Consider the following 15,258-nt stretch of genomic DNA (forward strand, 5'->3'; position numbering starts at 1 on the left):
GGGGGTGGGGCCTCCTCTGATGCCATAACTGGTGGGTCAGGATGTTTACATTTCCTCCACTCAATGAGCCTTTACTGAGAGTTGACTGTGTGTGTATCATGCTGTGGGCCTAGCACTGTCCTAGGTACAGGACGCAAAGCAGACCAGGTCTGTTATCCAAAGAATGCTGTTTTCCCTTCAAAGGTGCCATGCAGCAACGTCTAATGACATGCTTTTCTTGAGGAACTTCATCGGAACATGAGATGAGTCACACTTCTTGGTTTGGGATCCACTTCACCCAAGGCCCCAGACACAGACAGTTGGTGGCTTTGCCCTTGTTCATCGCAAACAAATTAAAAGGCACCCGCATCCCGCATGAAATGTACTAGATGTAGCTACTTCAAAATTTCCTTTAGTTGCAGTAGGTTAGTTTATACGGTGTTACATTTTGAGGCTCTTTCATTACATATGGATTTTTAACTTCCCTCCCTCCTTCCTTCACCACTATCCATCTTCTTTCTGTTCTTAAAATTTTATCGAGTATTGGAAAGTTAGTGGATCCCGGACACTGTGTGGGAGAGGATGGAGGTGCAGATGTTGGTCTGGGTGACTGAGAAGGGTACGTGCGTCAGCCCCAGAGGTAGGTGAAGGAGTGTGTGTGAGAACGAGGGTGTGCAGGTGTGTACGTGCATGTTGTGATTGTGAATCTGAGGGGTCCAGGTGGGAGAGTGAGGGTAGGTGATGGTGGAGGATGGTGGGTGAGGGAGTCTGGAAAGCGGAGTCAGGTAGAGTGTGGGTCCCGGTGTGACTGTGATTCCTGGGGGCACACGTGTGTGAGGCCTGAGATCCAGGGCGGACGGAGGTGACTCATGGGGGTGAGTGTAGCAGGGTGTGTGCGTGCAGGTGTACGTGTGTGATTGTGAAGGTCGGATGCTGGTGCAGAGTAAGCAGGTGAGAATGAGTGTGCGTGTGTGTGTGCGCGGGTCGCGTGTGAACGTGCAAGAGTGAGCACGTGAGAGGATGGAGGCCGAGGGAGCGTGGCAGTGTGTGCGCGTGAAAGTGGTGTCGGCTGGGGGCGGGGACCGGGCGCGCGCGCGCACGGCGGGGCGTGGGCGGGGGGCGCGTGGCCGGGTGGGCGCGCGTGGGGGGCGCGCGGCGCGGGCCGGGGGCGGGGACACTGCGGCGGCGGCGGCGCGGACACAGCCGGCCGCCCCCCGTGGCAGGCGCGGTGCTGGGCGAGCGGGCGCGGCGCGTAGCTCGGGCCCATGGTGCGCCCGTGTCCGTCGGTCGGGCCGCGCGGGCGGCTCCGCGCGTGGCCCGGCGCTCGCGAGCTCGCCCCCTCGCTGCGGGCCCGGCCCGCCCGCTGCCGCCGCCTCCTCCCCCGGGGCGGCGCGGCGCCGGCGGGCGGTGGCGCGGAGGCCGGACCGGGCGGCGGCCCAAGCGGCGCGGGGGGCACGGCGGCCAAGGCGGGCGGCGCGGGCGACATGACGGACAACATCCCGCTGCAGCCGGTGCGCCAGAAGAAGCGGATGGACAGCAGGCCCCGCGGCGGGTGAGCGGGACCCGGGGCTGGCAGCCCTCCTTTGTCCGCGCGCGGCCGGAGCCTGGCGCTCGGGCGGGGCGGGCCGGGCCTGACAGGTTGGCCGGCGCCATGAGCCGGTGGCCGGGCCTGGGAGGCCGGCGGGCGGGCGGGCGGGGAGAGAATTCGGCTCAGCTCCAGCCCCCGCCCGGGCCCCCGGCATGATCGCGTCCCTTTCGGGCCCAAGCGCCCCGCTGCCTCGCACCAATGCCCCCCTTCCTTTCGAAACCCCGAGAAGCCGGGCCTGCCCAGCGCTGTTTACACGCGCGTGGAATTGGGATCAGCCTTGCCTCTTAACCATTTTGTTTCCTGATTACTCCTTGTCGTTGTAATTCCGATTTGGTTAGTTTCAAACCTTGCTCTGCGCGTGGAGTCCTCGGAAGCCCGGGTATGCTCAGTTTGTTTGTCGGGGGAGGCATGGCTTCCTCCGCAGACCCGCCGGGGGGGGGGTCCCCATCAGTGCCTCCGGGTCCCAGCCCCCAGATGGCCGCCTTCCCCTCCCGGCCCCGGCTGGACCCGAACTAGTAGCCGCAGGAGGGCGAGAAGGGCTCCTACTGGTCGACAGGAGACCCCCCCCCTCCACGGTTCCCCACAGTTTGAGGGAAGGAGCCCCCTGGCAGGCGTAGGGGTTGCCACCTGCTGTGCCTTCCCGCATTGGCAGGCCCCTGGACAGCCTGGTGAGGGTTTCCCTCACTTGGAGAGAGAGGACGGGCGGATGTTTTGCGCCCTGCCGTCTTCCTATTCGGAGGATGGCAATGACCTGTTGAGGTTTTAAGGGTCTGTGGCATCGCCTGCGAGAGAGTTAGCTGCGGGGAAGGTTGAAGGGAGCTAGTTAAAATGCAGATTCCACGGCCCCGCCCAGACCCGCCGATCAGTTCTTGGGGGTGGGACCTGGAAATGTGCATTTTCCGAGGCTGCCCAGGTGAGGCTGTTTTCTGGTGAAGGCTGAGAACCGCAGCTGGGCGGGGCCGGGCCTCTCGGACCCGCCCTTCCCTTTGGCGTCCTGTTCTCTCTGGGCCTTTCCCTGTGGCGGCCGCTCTTTGCGGCGTCGGTTACTTGATGGAGGGGGTGAGGAGGGTGAACAAGTAGGCTGGCTTCACCAGGTGTCCGTCGAATTAAGAAAAAAGAGGAATGATGCCAGCTGCCATTTTGTGAGGTCTTTGTCCCTGTCTTCTTAAAGTCTTCCTTGAATCTCCCGGTGAGGAGGCCCCATTGATAGAATACAGAGGAGGAAGCAAGCCCAGCGAGGTCGAGGGCTGCTGGGAAGATGCTGCAAAATGCAGATTGCGCTCAGGCTCTCTGACCCCAGAGACCGACAGCCCTCCGCCCCTTCCTTCACTGTTGGCGCGCGTTTTAATCCTGACCACTCAAGGCTAAAGAACGATGACAATTAACTTGAGCCCTATGCCTGGCATAGTGCCTGATGGAATATACACCCTCAGTAAATTTTTTCTTTCTCAGTAAGTGTTTTAATGAATTAATATGATCAGTGGACTCGAAGATCCTCTAGTTATTAATTTGTGCCAAAAACAATTATAAAACGCCTACTGTGTGTGTGGGGGGCTGTGTCAGGTGACTGGGGTGCATATGCGAATTAAACAAGCCCTGACCACAGGTGCGGGCCTCCTGACCCTGCATTGGAATCACCTGGGCAGCTTAAACAATTACCATCCCTGCCCCATTTTAGACCTTTGAAATAAGAGTCTGGGGTGGGCAGGCGGGCGGGGAGGGAATTCGGCTCAGCTCCAGCCCCCGCCCGGGCCCCCGGCATGATCGCGTCCCAAGCTCCCCTGATGATTTTAATGCGCTGGCATAGTTGAGAACCTCTGATTCAGTGCATGAGAGAAAAATGCAAATAATTATTTAAAAGTGATGATTACCGGGCTTCCCTGGTGGCGCAGTGGTTGAGAGTCTGCCTGCCAATGCAGGGGACACGGGTTCAAGCCCTGGTCTGGGAGGATCCCACATGCCACGGAGCAGCTGGGCCCGTGGGCCACAATTACTGAGCCTGCGCATCTGGAGCCTGTGCTCCGCAACAAGGGAGGCCGCGATAGTGAGAGGCCCGCGCACCGCGATGAGGAGTGGCCCCCGCTCGCCGCAACTAGAGAAAGCCCTCACACAGAAACGAAGACCCAACACAGCCATAAATAAAAAAAAAAAAAAAAAAAAAAGTGATGATTACCATGATAGAAATATGCACCGTTGATACAGGGGCCCAGAGGGAGTGGTGCTGACAGTTGGAAAAAAAAAAAAAAGATTTCTGTTTGTTATTGGCATGGAAGATCACTCCTCCTTTAGAATTTGCCACTTTGGAACTAATTGATTTCCTAAACAATGACATTGATTCAAATTCAAATCATGTACCTGGAATTCCAGGTATTTGCGTATATGTTCTAGTATTTAATCTGCATTTTTAGGAGTAGCCTTGTCAAGTTGGGGGTCTTGGTGTTGGGAGACACTTTTGGAAGCACAGAGAGATGGAAAGGCTTCCTGTAGTTTAAGGCGGGGGGCCGGGGCGGGGGGAGGTATAGGAATAAGAAATATATTTGTGATGGGTCAGACTCTTTGCTGGGCACTTGAGATAAATGGCTGTGTTTAAATCCTCATAACAACTGTGTGAATTTTTGGGGTTAGTTTCTTCATTTTATAGACAGGGAAGCTAAGATTCAGTGATGCTAAATAATTTGTTGGAGGTCATAGGGATACTCAGTGTGAGGAGGTGGATCAACTCTTTTTACCTAATGGCTCAAAGCTGTAGGATGGTTGGGGGATTTTGTGGTTAAAAAACCAAAAACATAGGTGCCACAGGTCCCAGGAGACAGAGTATAATTAATGCTGGGGTCACTCAGCATATGTTGCCAAGACATGCAATTTATTTGCTGGAGGAATCCCGTAGACCCAGAGCTCTCTTCTCTCTTGAGAAAGTTACCACATCCTGATGTTGAGAAAACTATTACAGTGGTTTTGTTAGGACACAAGGCATTTGCCTCACATTGCTGGAAACCATTTTTCTGACATCATGTGCTTTCCTTCTGGCTAAATGAAGTTCTCCTCTTGGTGAAACACAAGAGATTGGTTAGGAGCGTGGGCGTAGGATTGGAGAGCTGGGTGCAAGCCTGGTTTTTGCCACTCACTAGCTGTGTGACTTGGGGAAATTACTTTACCTTTCTGGGTCTCATTTTTTCGTCTGTAAAGTGGGAGTAACAGTAATTATGTATACCTCCTAGGATTGCTTTGAGGCTTAATCCATGTTAAGTTTGGAACACTAAGTGCTTAGTACATCCTGGGTCTTTACTAGGACAGATAGTGATAATTAGGTCTTTGTGTAAGGTTTGCTTTGGGGGAATCTCCGGAATGCTCCTTTGAGAGGAAGGACCTTTGATGGTAGCAAGTAAAGAAATATTATTGACTTCATTGCTCCTTCCTGATCAAATCCAGGAAATGATTAACTACATAAACTATTCCATCCAGGTATGTAGACGCCCTGCTGTGATAGATATTGTCGAAAGCAGCTCTGGCAGAACTGAGACTTTGCCTTCTCTTAGTCATAATTTGGGGTTTTGTGGCCAAATTGGACAAGGATGCTTTGATTTTTGATGTATTTGGACTTGGGGCATTAGGAGGTTTTGGCTATGAACTGGGTTAAGAAAGAGCTGACTATTTAGATACAGAGTCTATTTCAGCTTTTTTTTATAAGTAACTTTATTGAAGTATAATTTACATCACATAAAATACAGCCACTGTTACTATACAACTCACTGATTTTTCTAAAGTAGATTTATAGAGTTTGTGCAGCCGTCCCCACAATCCAGTTTTTGAACATTTCCATCAGTCCCAAAAGTTCCCTCGTGCCTGTTTGCAGTTCATGCCAGGCTGTCACTGATCTGCTTTCTGTTTTAATAGGTTTGCCCTTTCTGGAAATTTCATATAAATGGAATCATAAAATATGTTGTCTTTGTATCTGCCTTTTTTCACTTACCGTATTTTTTTTTAATTTTAATTTTTAATTTTTTAATACAATTTTTAAAGGTTACTTTCCATTTACAGTTATTACAAAATATTGGTTATATTCCCTGTGTTGGACAGTACATCCCTGAGCTCATCTCACACCCGATAGTCTGTACCTTTTGCTCCCCAGCCGCTATTTAGCACCCCCCGCCCCCCACTGGTAACAACTAGTCTTGTTCTCCATGTCTGTGAGTCTGCTTCTTTTTTGTTAGCACAATGGCTTTAAAGTTCCTTTTTATTGCTTAATAGAATTCCATTGTGTAGATACACCATATTTTGTTTATCTGTTCACCAAGATGGACATTTGGATTATTTCCAGTATTTGGCTATTGTAAATAACACTGCTAAGAACATTCAAGTCTTTGTGTAGACATATGCTTTTATTTCTCTTGTCTACTGTGAGTTGTTTTTTTGTTTTTTTGTTTTTTGCTGGGTTGGGTCTTTGTTGCTGCGCGCGGGCTTTCTCTAGTTGCAGGGAGCGGGGGCTACTCTTCGTTGTGGTGCGTGGGCTTCTCATTGCCGTGGCTTCTCTTGTCGCGGAGCACAGGCTCTAGGTGCGCAGGCTTCAGTAGTTGTGGCTCGCGGGCTCTAGAGCGCAGGCTCAGTAGTTGTGGCGCACGGGCTTAGTTGCTCCACGGCATGTGGGATCTTCCCGGACCAGGGCTTGAACCCGTGTCCCCTGCATTGGCAGGCGGATTCTTAACCACTGTGCCACCAGGGAAGTCCCAGACCACTGTCTTTTCCCTCCTGTGCCTCAGTTTCCTCTTCCGTAAAGTGGCGACATAGTAAGAGCCCATGTGGTCGGGCATAATATATACAGAGTGGATGTGAGCCCTCAGAGAACGTCAGAAATTGTTCTTTGCACAGCCTGGGAGGGGGACGAAGCCTCATCCGGACTCTTGCACTGGGTAACACGATCTCCTCTTCTTTCTAGAACTTTGTAGAGAGTCTGGTTGAGTAAGAACTCTGGCCGGAAAATGGCCACAGAGGACTTGACTCTGCCGGAAGCTCTCCCAGACCTCAAATGACTAAATCTGTAGTGGCAAGGCTGCTGCAGGCCACGTGCTCCTTTGCAGAGGTGCTCACGCCATGCCAGGACGAGGGCGCGTCGGTGATGTGAATTCACTGTTGATGTGGGCTAAGAACAGTGCCGCGTAGGGAGTCCTTTACACAGATGTGTTTATTTAGTGGGAAGTTCTGAACTTTTTAGTGAAGCTGTCACTTCTGATTTGTGATGGTAAAATGCCCATCTCTGTTGACATCGTGGAGGGTAGTATTAGGTGTACAGTAGAGTTGATTCTCATTACTTGCAGTAGTTCTGTTCTGTGAAGTCCCTGCCAGCCCTGAATTAGCGAACAGTGAACCACAGCTCCTAGGGGGAAATACAGGGTTAGGTTCCTGTGAGCCTCTTGTTACAACATTTCAGTCAGCTGATCAGTAGAGAACCTTGTGTTAGGTGTGTTTCTGTTGAAAGACATGGTGTTTAAATACATTGTTGATTCATTAACATGGAGCTCATGACCCACAGCACTGCAACTCATGCCTTGAAGGAAGCTTATATGTAACACATGTATTTTTCTCCATGAGGCACATCACAGGCTTCTTGCTCTTAGGCACGCTGACAGTGCTGGGACCATTTTAAACAGTGAAATAGACAACAAAAAGCACAGAAATGCAGGACACATGGCACTAAACAGGCCATGAAGAGGGCACTTGTGTACAATGTGAGAGCGGAGACGAGAAGGCAGATCCTCGCCCCGTTCAGCCTCAGCTGGGAATGCGTGTGGGTGACTCGGATTGTTTTTTCCACGCTGAGCGTGTCTGTGAATGACCACGAGAGTGCTGTGAGCATTGATTTTTGAGGTTACGAATTTTAGGCCGTAGGTGAATTGGCAAAAACAAATATCACAGATCAGAAGGATGGGCTGTATGTAGGGGTGCGTGTGTTTTCAGCGTCTTTCTGTTGACACAGTGGACGTGGTATTACGTATGCCGTCCTAATACCTAATATTAGGTATTAATATTGGGGGGTGGGGTGTGTTTGGGGGAGCCTATGGGAGATTGTGCTGGTGAATGAAATCCACAGACCCCAGCCCTTGCCCTCTCTGTGATGGAGTGGAGAGTTGCATTAACAGCTCTCTGCTCCCTTGGATGAGAACAGTCAGAGCAGGCGTTGGTAGCGGCCCATCAGGAAGTGCTCTGTGCGTCCTCTGCCAGCCCAGCTGCACTTGTGCCATCCACTTCCTGTTACAGAATCCCTGCCGTGGGCCCTCCCCTGTGCTGACCAAACCCGGACCAGGTGCTCCCTGCCCATGCCAGGCACAGGCAGTGACACCGGATGTGAAATTACAAACCCAGGTGGAGATGCTGAAGGGTAGAGCGTGGATACAGGCGCCACGCTTGCCGGGGCTTCCCTGAGGAAGGCCATTGAGCCACCTGGGTGCCAGTCCCTAAGGAAGCAGGGTGGCCATTTGACCTTGACCTCGGCCACCCACGCAACAAGTAGAAAGGAGGAGGCGGGGTGTCGAATGATCCGTCTTTGGACTTCGGGCTGTTACTTCTCAGAACAGAAGTTTCTTTTAATATCTCTACCCAGATGCACGTGATGAAAGTCATTAACTAGGGCTGGCCAGACTTTGGGATGGCCACCTTTGGGAATGGACATGAAGTGCCTCCAGCTTCCCTCCTAAAAGCCAGTGGACTTTGGTTTAATTTAGAAAGAAAAAGACTCATTGTAACATATTTTTCGATGACTTTCACCTAAAGAGATAGAATGGTGCTGATTGTTTTTAAAGCTAGCTTCTTTTATTTATTTGACTTTGAATGATTGATTTAGGTATTCAGAGCTTGGCCTGTGGGAGGTGTCACCAGAGATCAATTTACGTGGCTCATGGCCAGACATTGAAAGGTTAGCAAATATGTTTATAGTTCCTTCTGTTTGTGCCAAGTGATACTTGTTTTCTCTTTGTAGTAGTGACAGGAAGTTTTCTTTGAGAATACATTTCAGTAAAAAACACAGAGTTGATTTAAAAGTATGAAGTCAGTGATAGTTCGGTAGGTTTGTAGACATGCCCATGTCATGCCTGACATTTAGGAAGTGGTGGCCTGTGCTTATAACATGGTGCTGTTGGTCTAAAAATATAATGTTATTGTTACAAAGGGGAAAGAAAAGGGTATAAGCTGGTTGTGCTGATAGATTAAAAATTCTTTTTTTAAAAAAATTATTTTATTGAAGTATAGTTGATTTGCAGTGTTGTGTTAGTTTCTGCTGTATAGCAAAGTGAGTCAGTTATGCATATATATATTCTTTTCCATTATGATTTACTACAGAATATCGAATATAGTTCCCTGTGCTATATAGTAGGACCTTGTTGTTTATCCATTCTATATATAATAGTTTGCATCTGCTAATCCCAAACTCCTACTCCATCCTTTGCCCATCCCACCTACCCTTGAGCAACCACAAGTCTGTTCTCTATGTCTGTGAGTCTGTTTCTGTTTCATGGATAAGTTCATGTAGGTCATGTTTTAGATTCCACATATAAGCAATGTCATATGATATTTGTCTTTCTCTAACTTATTCACTTAGTATGATAATCTCTAGGTCCATTCATGTTGCTGTAAATGGCATTATTTCATTCTTTTTTATGGCTGAATAATATCATTGTGTACATGTACCACATCTTCTTTATCCACTCATCTGTTGATGGGCATTTAGGTCGCTTCCGTGCCTTGGCTATTGTAAATAGTGCTGCTGTGAACATTGGGGTGCATGTATCTTTTTGAATTTATGGTTTTGTCCGGATATATGGCCCGGGAGTGGGATTGCTGGATCACATGGTAGTTCTATTTTTAGTGTTTTGAGGAACCTCCATACTGTTCTCCATAGTGGCTGCACCAACTTACATTCCCACCAACAGTGTAGGAGGGTTCCTTTTTCTCCACACCTTCTCGGCATTTGTTATTTGTAGACTTAAAAATTCTTTTTATTTTGCCAAGTCGTCCATGAAAAACACGATTTCTAAACGATGGTTAGTTTACCTAGTTCATCTGGGACCTTAACGTTGCTTTAATCATTGTCTAAAGTTTGAGAGGTTTGTGGGAGAGGACAGTTGGAAGGGGCCCCGTGGAAAGAAAGACTTCTTGTGTGAACTGGAAAGCTGGGTGGGCTGGAGACTATTGCCTTCTTCCAGTTAGATCTCTGTGGCGTTTGCCCAGTGCCAGGGAAGAACCTGCTGGCTGCCCTCCCTGAGGAAGAAGAGGCCTATGGAGGGAACGGGGCCTGGTAGGCTCTCCCTCTCTTCGCTGGGCCATCTGCTGTGACACAAGATGAGGTAGGGATTGGCCAGTTTAGACCTCAGGGGTCCTCAGCCTCAGCACTATTGATGTTTTCGCTTTGACAGTTCTCTGCCTTGGGAGCCTGTCCTGGGCACTGTAGGACGTTGGGCAGCACCCCTGGCCTCTACCCTCTAGATGCCAGTGGCACCCTCCCCCCAACTGTGACAACCAAAACTGTCTGCAGACATTGCCGTGTCCCCCGGGGGGTGGGAGGAGGAGGAGGAGTGGGCAGAATCGCAGCTGTTAGGAACCCCTGGATGAGTGGAGTGCGTACACTCTATGAAAAGCCATACCCATTAACTATCCTTAAGGTGACTCATCCTGCCTTTAAAAAAAAAAAAAAAGAAAGAATGAAAAAAGAAAAACCTGTTGGGCAAGAAATTCATGTTTGGATTATGTTCTTCACTCTGAGTTCAGCTTCTCATTTAGCAACTAAGGAAGTCTTGAGCTGTTGGAAGAAAGCATTTGGGAAGTGTCATGGGCTGACGTGTGTCCCTCTCCAAATTTACATGTTGAGGTCCTAACCCAGCACCTTAGAAAGTGACTGTATTTGGAGACGGGGCCTTTAAAGAGATGATTAAATTAAAACGAGGTCATTACGGTGAGCCCTTAACTAATCTGAGTGGTGTTCTAAGAAGAGATTAGGACACGAAGAGAGATGACAGGGGTGAGAGGGAAGCCCCTGAGGACACAGGGAGAAGGTGGCCGGCTGCAAGAGGGGCCTCAGAAGGTGACAAATCTGCTGACACCTTGATCTTGGAGTTTCCAGACTCCAGAGCTATAAGAAAATAAATTTCCATTGTTTAAGCACCCCGACCTGTGATATTTTCTTATGGCAGCCTGAGCAGGCTAATATAGGAAGCATCGTGTGGTTATTTTGGTAGGTGAGGACTCTCTCGGTGTTTTTGGTAAACCTTTATTTTAAACTGATGATGAGTTCTTTAGTGCTTTTCTTTAGACAGTCCAGTCTCAAGAGTTCTCCATAAGCAAAGAGTTCTCCATGTTGCAAAGTCACGTCCACTAGAGCTGAATGCCACCCCCCAGCCCCCTGCAACCTAAAACACATGCCACATGCTCCATAAGGGGGAGGTGCTGTCCCCAGATGTTTCCTTTTGCTTAAAGAGTTTACAGTGGTCACATTTCCAGGTTGTGCTTTGGATGGTTGGCTTGTTAGTTCTTGTCACTGGGATTGTGCTAGATTAATTTGATGGGAGTTCTAATAGTCGCTCCCCCCTACTGTGTGCTGAATAGGTGCCCAGTGCTCTTCTAAGAGTTCTACGTGCATCATCCCATTTCATCCTCCTGACAGCCCTACTTTACAGGTGACAAACTGAAGAACGGTTTTGGTTTAGAAAACTTAAAAGCTCATTTGAGTTTTTTTAAAAGGCTCATTTTAGTTTGAATTTATGCAGCAAATTGTATTTTGCAACCTGTCTCTATGCCCTTTCCTATTTGAGTTTTTTTGTAATGGCCATTTGGAGGAGGTGATTTTTGTTGAGGGAAGAGGAATTGGGGGTTTGTGAGCCTTCAGTGATTTGGCAGTAAATATGTGTGTACTCCATTGTTCCTGGTAGAAGCAGAGAGCAGAAATGATGTGACAGAGGAAAATTCTGGAAACTTCAAATTATCCCAATCACTGTAAATCCATCAGAAGCATAGTATCTGTTTTCAGAGTTACTTTCCATATTGATCCTTATTTTTTTAAATTCACTCTCTCTGTAGGAGAGGCATTCATGCTAATGGTGGGGGGGAGTGCAGAACATCAATTTCTAAAATGTGTGTACTCACCCTGTAAAAGGAAGTGATTTGAATCTGAATACTTTTTAGCTTTTATACAGTCAGTCCCCATGAAAGTGCAAAGAAAATTTAAAACTGAAGAACCTCCCCCGCCCGCATCCTCTCCCCTCTTTTTTCAGTTCTCCAGATTAAAGGCAATTAGAGGCTCTCATACAAGGAATGACCCAGTTGTGTCCGGGTAAATCAAAGGACTAGGTAGTAAACAGATAACACCATTTGTCCCACCTCGCAGGGTTTTTTTTCCTAAATAAGCTGCTTAAAAAACTATGCATATATACACATCCATACATATATATATACACACACAGGAAAGTGCACACATCATAAACGCACAGCCTGATGAATTTTCATGAAGTGAACACACTCCTGTAACTGGCAGCAGATAAACAGGCTATGACCTCAGAAGCCTCCTCTTGCCTCCTTCCTCCCCTGCCTTGATCTATATCCTGACTTCTAACAGATTGGCTGGGCCTGTTTTTGACCTTTAAGTAAATGCAATCGTGTAGCAGGTACTCACTCATGCCTGTTAATTCTTGCTCCATGTTTTGTTCATAAGGGTTGACCGTGTTGCAGTTTATTGTAGTTTGTTCACTTCTGTCGGCCATATGAGGTCAGTGTATGAATAAGTCATTGATCCTTAAACAATGAGGGAGGGGGTTAGGGGTGTCGACCCCCAACCAGTCAAAAATCCAAGTACTGGTAACTGCTATCTTTGCCTCAAAAACAAAGGAATTGATAAATGACTCACCCAAAAGCAGAAGCTCAAACAGGTTGAATAGAATCAGGACTGAAACCCTAGTTCTTTTCATTTTACATATTGTGATCTCTAATCAAACACAAACTTTTCCCCAAACTTAGTTAACTTAAAGATCTGTAAAATGAAAGTACAGGTACTTTATTTATTGAGAAAAATCCACATATAAGTAAGTGGACTGGTGCAGTTCAGACCCCTGTTTTTCCAGGGCCAGCTGTATATCGTGACCCCTCTATCGCATCTCTTCCTGATGGACAAGTGGGACGTTTCCAGCTTGAGGTCTCATGAATGGTGCTGCTGTGGACCTCCTTGAGCTTATCTTGAGGACACGTATTATGTGGCTTTGTTGGGCCCTTGGGGATATTTGTGTTTAGCTTTAGTAGAAATTGATAGTTTTCCAAATTGTACGAATTTGTGCTTCTCCACCCGGGAAAGTGCCAGATGCTCCACATCCTCGTCCACACTTGGTATTTGTCATTTTTCATTTTAGCCATCCTCATGGGAGCATAGTAGTATCACAAGAAATGCATTTTAAAAAAATATTTATTTGAGAGAGGCTTTGTTTTCTTGCTCTGAAGTCAAGTTTTAGACGTATAGGATAGCCACATCATGGTAACCCTGAACCTAAACGTGGCAAAATGGTCGCATCACAGCGGCCTTGCCTTTCGGACCAAGTACTCTCTTTTTATTTTTACTTTGATTTTATTTTGCCTCATGATAACTTTGCACCATAGCTCACACTAGCTCAAAGAGTGCAGTCTCTGTCCTAACACAAATCCTTGTTTCTACCTTGATTCCTCCCAGTATATTGTGCAGCTTGATCTTTCTTTCCTTTTCTTTTTTTTCCTTTTTTACATTTCTTATTTTTGATATTTTTTAATTGAGGTAACATTGGGTTGTAGCATTATGTAAGTTTCATGTGAGCCACATTATATTTCTGTTTCTGCATACATTACAACCAAACACCCTCTTCTTGAGTAGTTTTCATCATAAGGGAAACAGTAAAAAAGTATAAAATTTACTTTCTTTTAATTGTAAAATGAGTGCATGTGTATTAAAAATTGGAGAACAGAGAAAACTGATGAATGAGTTACTGGTGTAACTTTCCCTTCAAAGGCAACCACAGTTAACACAAACCTTTTAGCATATGCTCTTTTCTTCCTGTCTTGTTTCCGTGTGTACATTGTTTGATGAATTATAACCATGTAGCACATGTGTTTTTTTATTTCCTACTTTTTTTTTTCATTCAGCATTTTAATGTAAGGCTTTTTTTTGTATCATGATGTGCTTTGTAAATGACACTTTAAGTGGCAACATATTATTTCTTTGAGGAGACACCTTTAATTTACATAACCAGGGCCCTGTATTTTTACAAGTTGATTCTTATTGTCACTTTATAAATAATGTATTCATTCTGAACGCTGGCCCTGCAAAGCAGAGGCACGCCAAAGACACACAAAGGGAAAGTTGAGGGAGGCCCAGGCCTGGGTTATGGTGATCTCATATTTGCTACTTGGCTGGAGATGCTCTCGTTTCAGTCCTCACTGCCTCCCAGCTGCTTCCTGCTGCATCACTGAGATTTCTTGTGTTTCCAGGCTGTTGCTTTAACTGGGGCTGAGCCTTTGTCAGTCACTGATATCCCCTGAGCAGCACTGGGCTGTTTTGTGCCCAGTGATGGAACTAGGGGCCTGGGGGACCAGGGCTTGTACAGTCAAGCCGGAGACAGCTGCTGTGGCCCTGGACGTACCTGACCCACTCAGAGCCCTCCCCAGCTCTGGGGCCCACATGGGACTTTTTTTTTTTTTTTTTTTGGCCACATTGGGTCTTCATTGCTGCACGGGGGCTTTTCTCTAGTTGCAGCGCTTCATTGTGGTGCACGGGCTTCTCATTGTGGTGCACGGGCTTCTCATTGTGGTGCACGGGCTTCTCATTGCGGAGCACAGGCTCTAGGCGCGCGGGCTTCAGTAGTTGTGGCGCACGGGCTTAGTTGCACTGTGGCACGCGGGATCTTCCCGGACCAGGGATCGAACCCGTGTCCCCTGCATCGGCAGGTGGATTCTTAACCACTGCGCCACCAGGGAAGCCCCCCACATGGGACTTTTAAACACTAGCATTTTATTTTTTCTAGTATAAAAGTAGTAATTTCTGTTAAAGAAAACTAGTGATTTCTCTTAGAGAAAGGTTAAAGATGCAGTAGCCAGAATTTAAAGCCTGACTTCCTATTAGCACTTAGGTTTGTTTCCTTCTGATCTATAATTTTATCAGATGGCTGTTAGGTGACATTATTTTCGTTGGTTTTTGCTGTTAGAAATTAGAACTTAGTCTATAGAGGCTATCTTTCTTCTTTTTTTTTTTTTTAAAGCCATGCCATGCAGCATGTGGGATCTTAGCTCCCTGACCAGGATGCAACCCGCACCCCCTGCAGTGGAAGTGCGAAGTCTTAACCACTGGACCACCAGGGAAGTCCCTAGAGGCTATCTTGATGCATGAATTTTTGCTACATCTTGGACAATTAATTTCTGGAAGGGCTCTGCCATTTTACACCCCATGAAAGCCAGAATGGCCCTTGTTCCAGGGTCAGGATAATTTTGCCTTTTGCCTAGCGCATACCCCCGAGATTGGGAAAGTTTTAAAAAAAAGAGAGAGAAAGAAGTAAAAACACATGCTTTCCTTTCTCTGTCGACCACAAATCAGGCTTCCTGATTATTAATGTGTGAGCCAGGTGGAGCTGGAGGGCAGAAGGGGCCTGTGGTCGATTGAGGACAGGCTTGCTCCGTGGCAACGCTCTGTGGATGGACTGGGG

General features: G+C 47.6%; 1 protein-coding gene across 1 annotated transcript in view; it reads left to right on the forward strand.

The window, feature by feature from the left end:
- Window positions 1–1,390: 1,390 nt before the first annotated feature.
- The window catches only part of ATP9A (ATPase phospholipid transporting 9A (putative)), a 135,108-nt gene continuing 121,240 nt past the window's right edge, over window positions 1,391–15,258 (forward strand). Inside the window, 1 exon segment of the mRNA XM_036824925.1 lies at window positions 1,391–1,531. Coding sequence (XP_036680820.1) covers window positions 1,464–1,531 — 68 coding nt within the window. The 5' untranslated portion in view covers window positions 1,391–1,463.

The sequence above is a fragment of the Balaenoptera musculus genome, chromosome 15 (assembly GCF_009873245.2).
Source record: "Balaenoptera musculus isolate JJ_BM4_2016_0621 chromosome 15, mBalMus1.pri.v3, whole genome shotgun sequence".
In the NCBI taxonomy this organism is placed as follows: domain Eukaryota; kingdom Metazoa; phylum Chordata; class Mammalia; order Artiodactyla; family Balaenopteridae; genus Balaenoptera; species Balaenoptera musculus.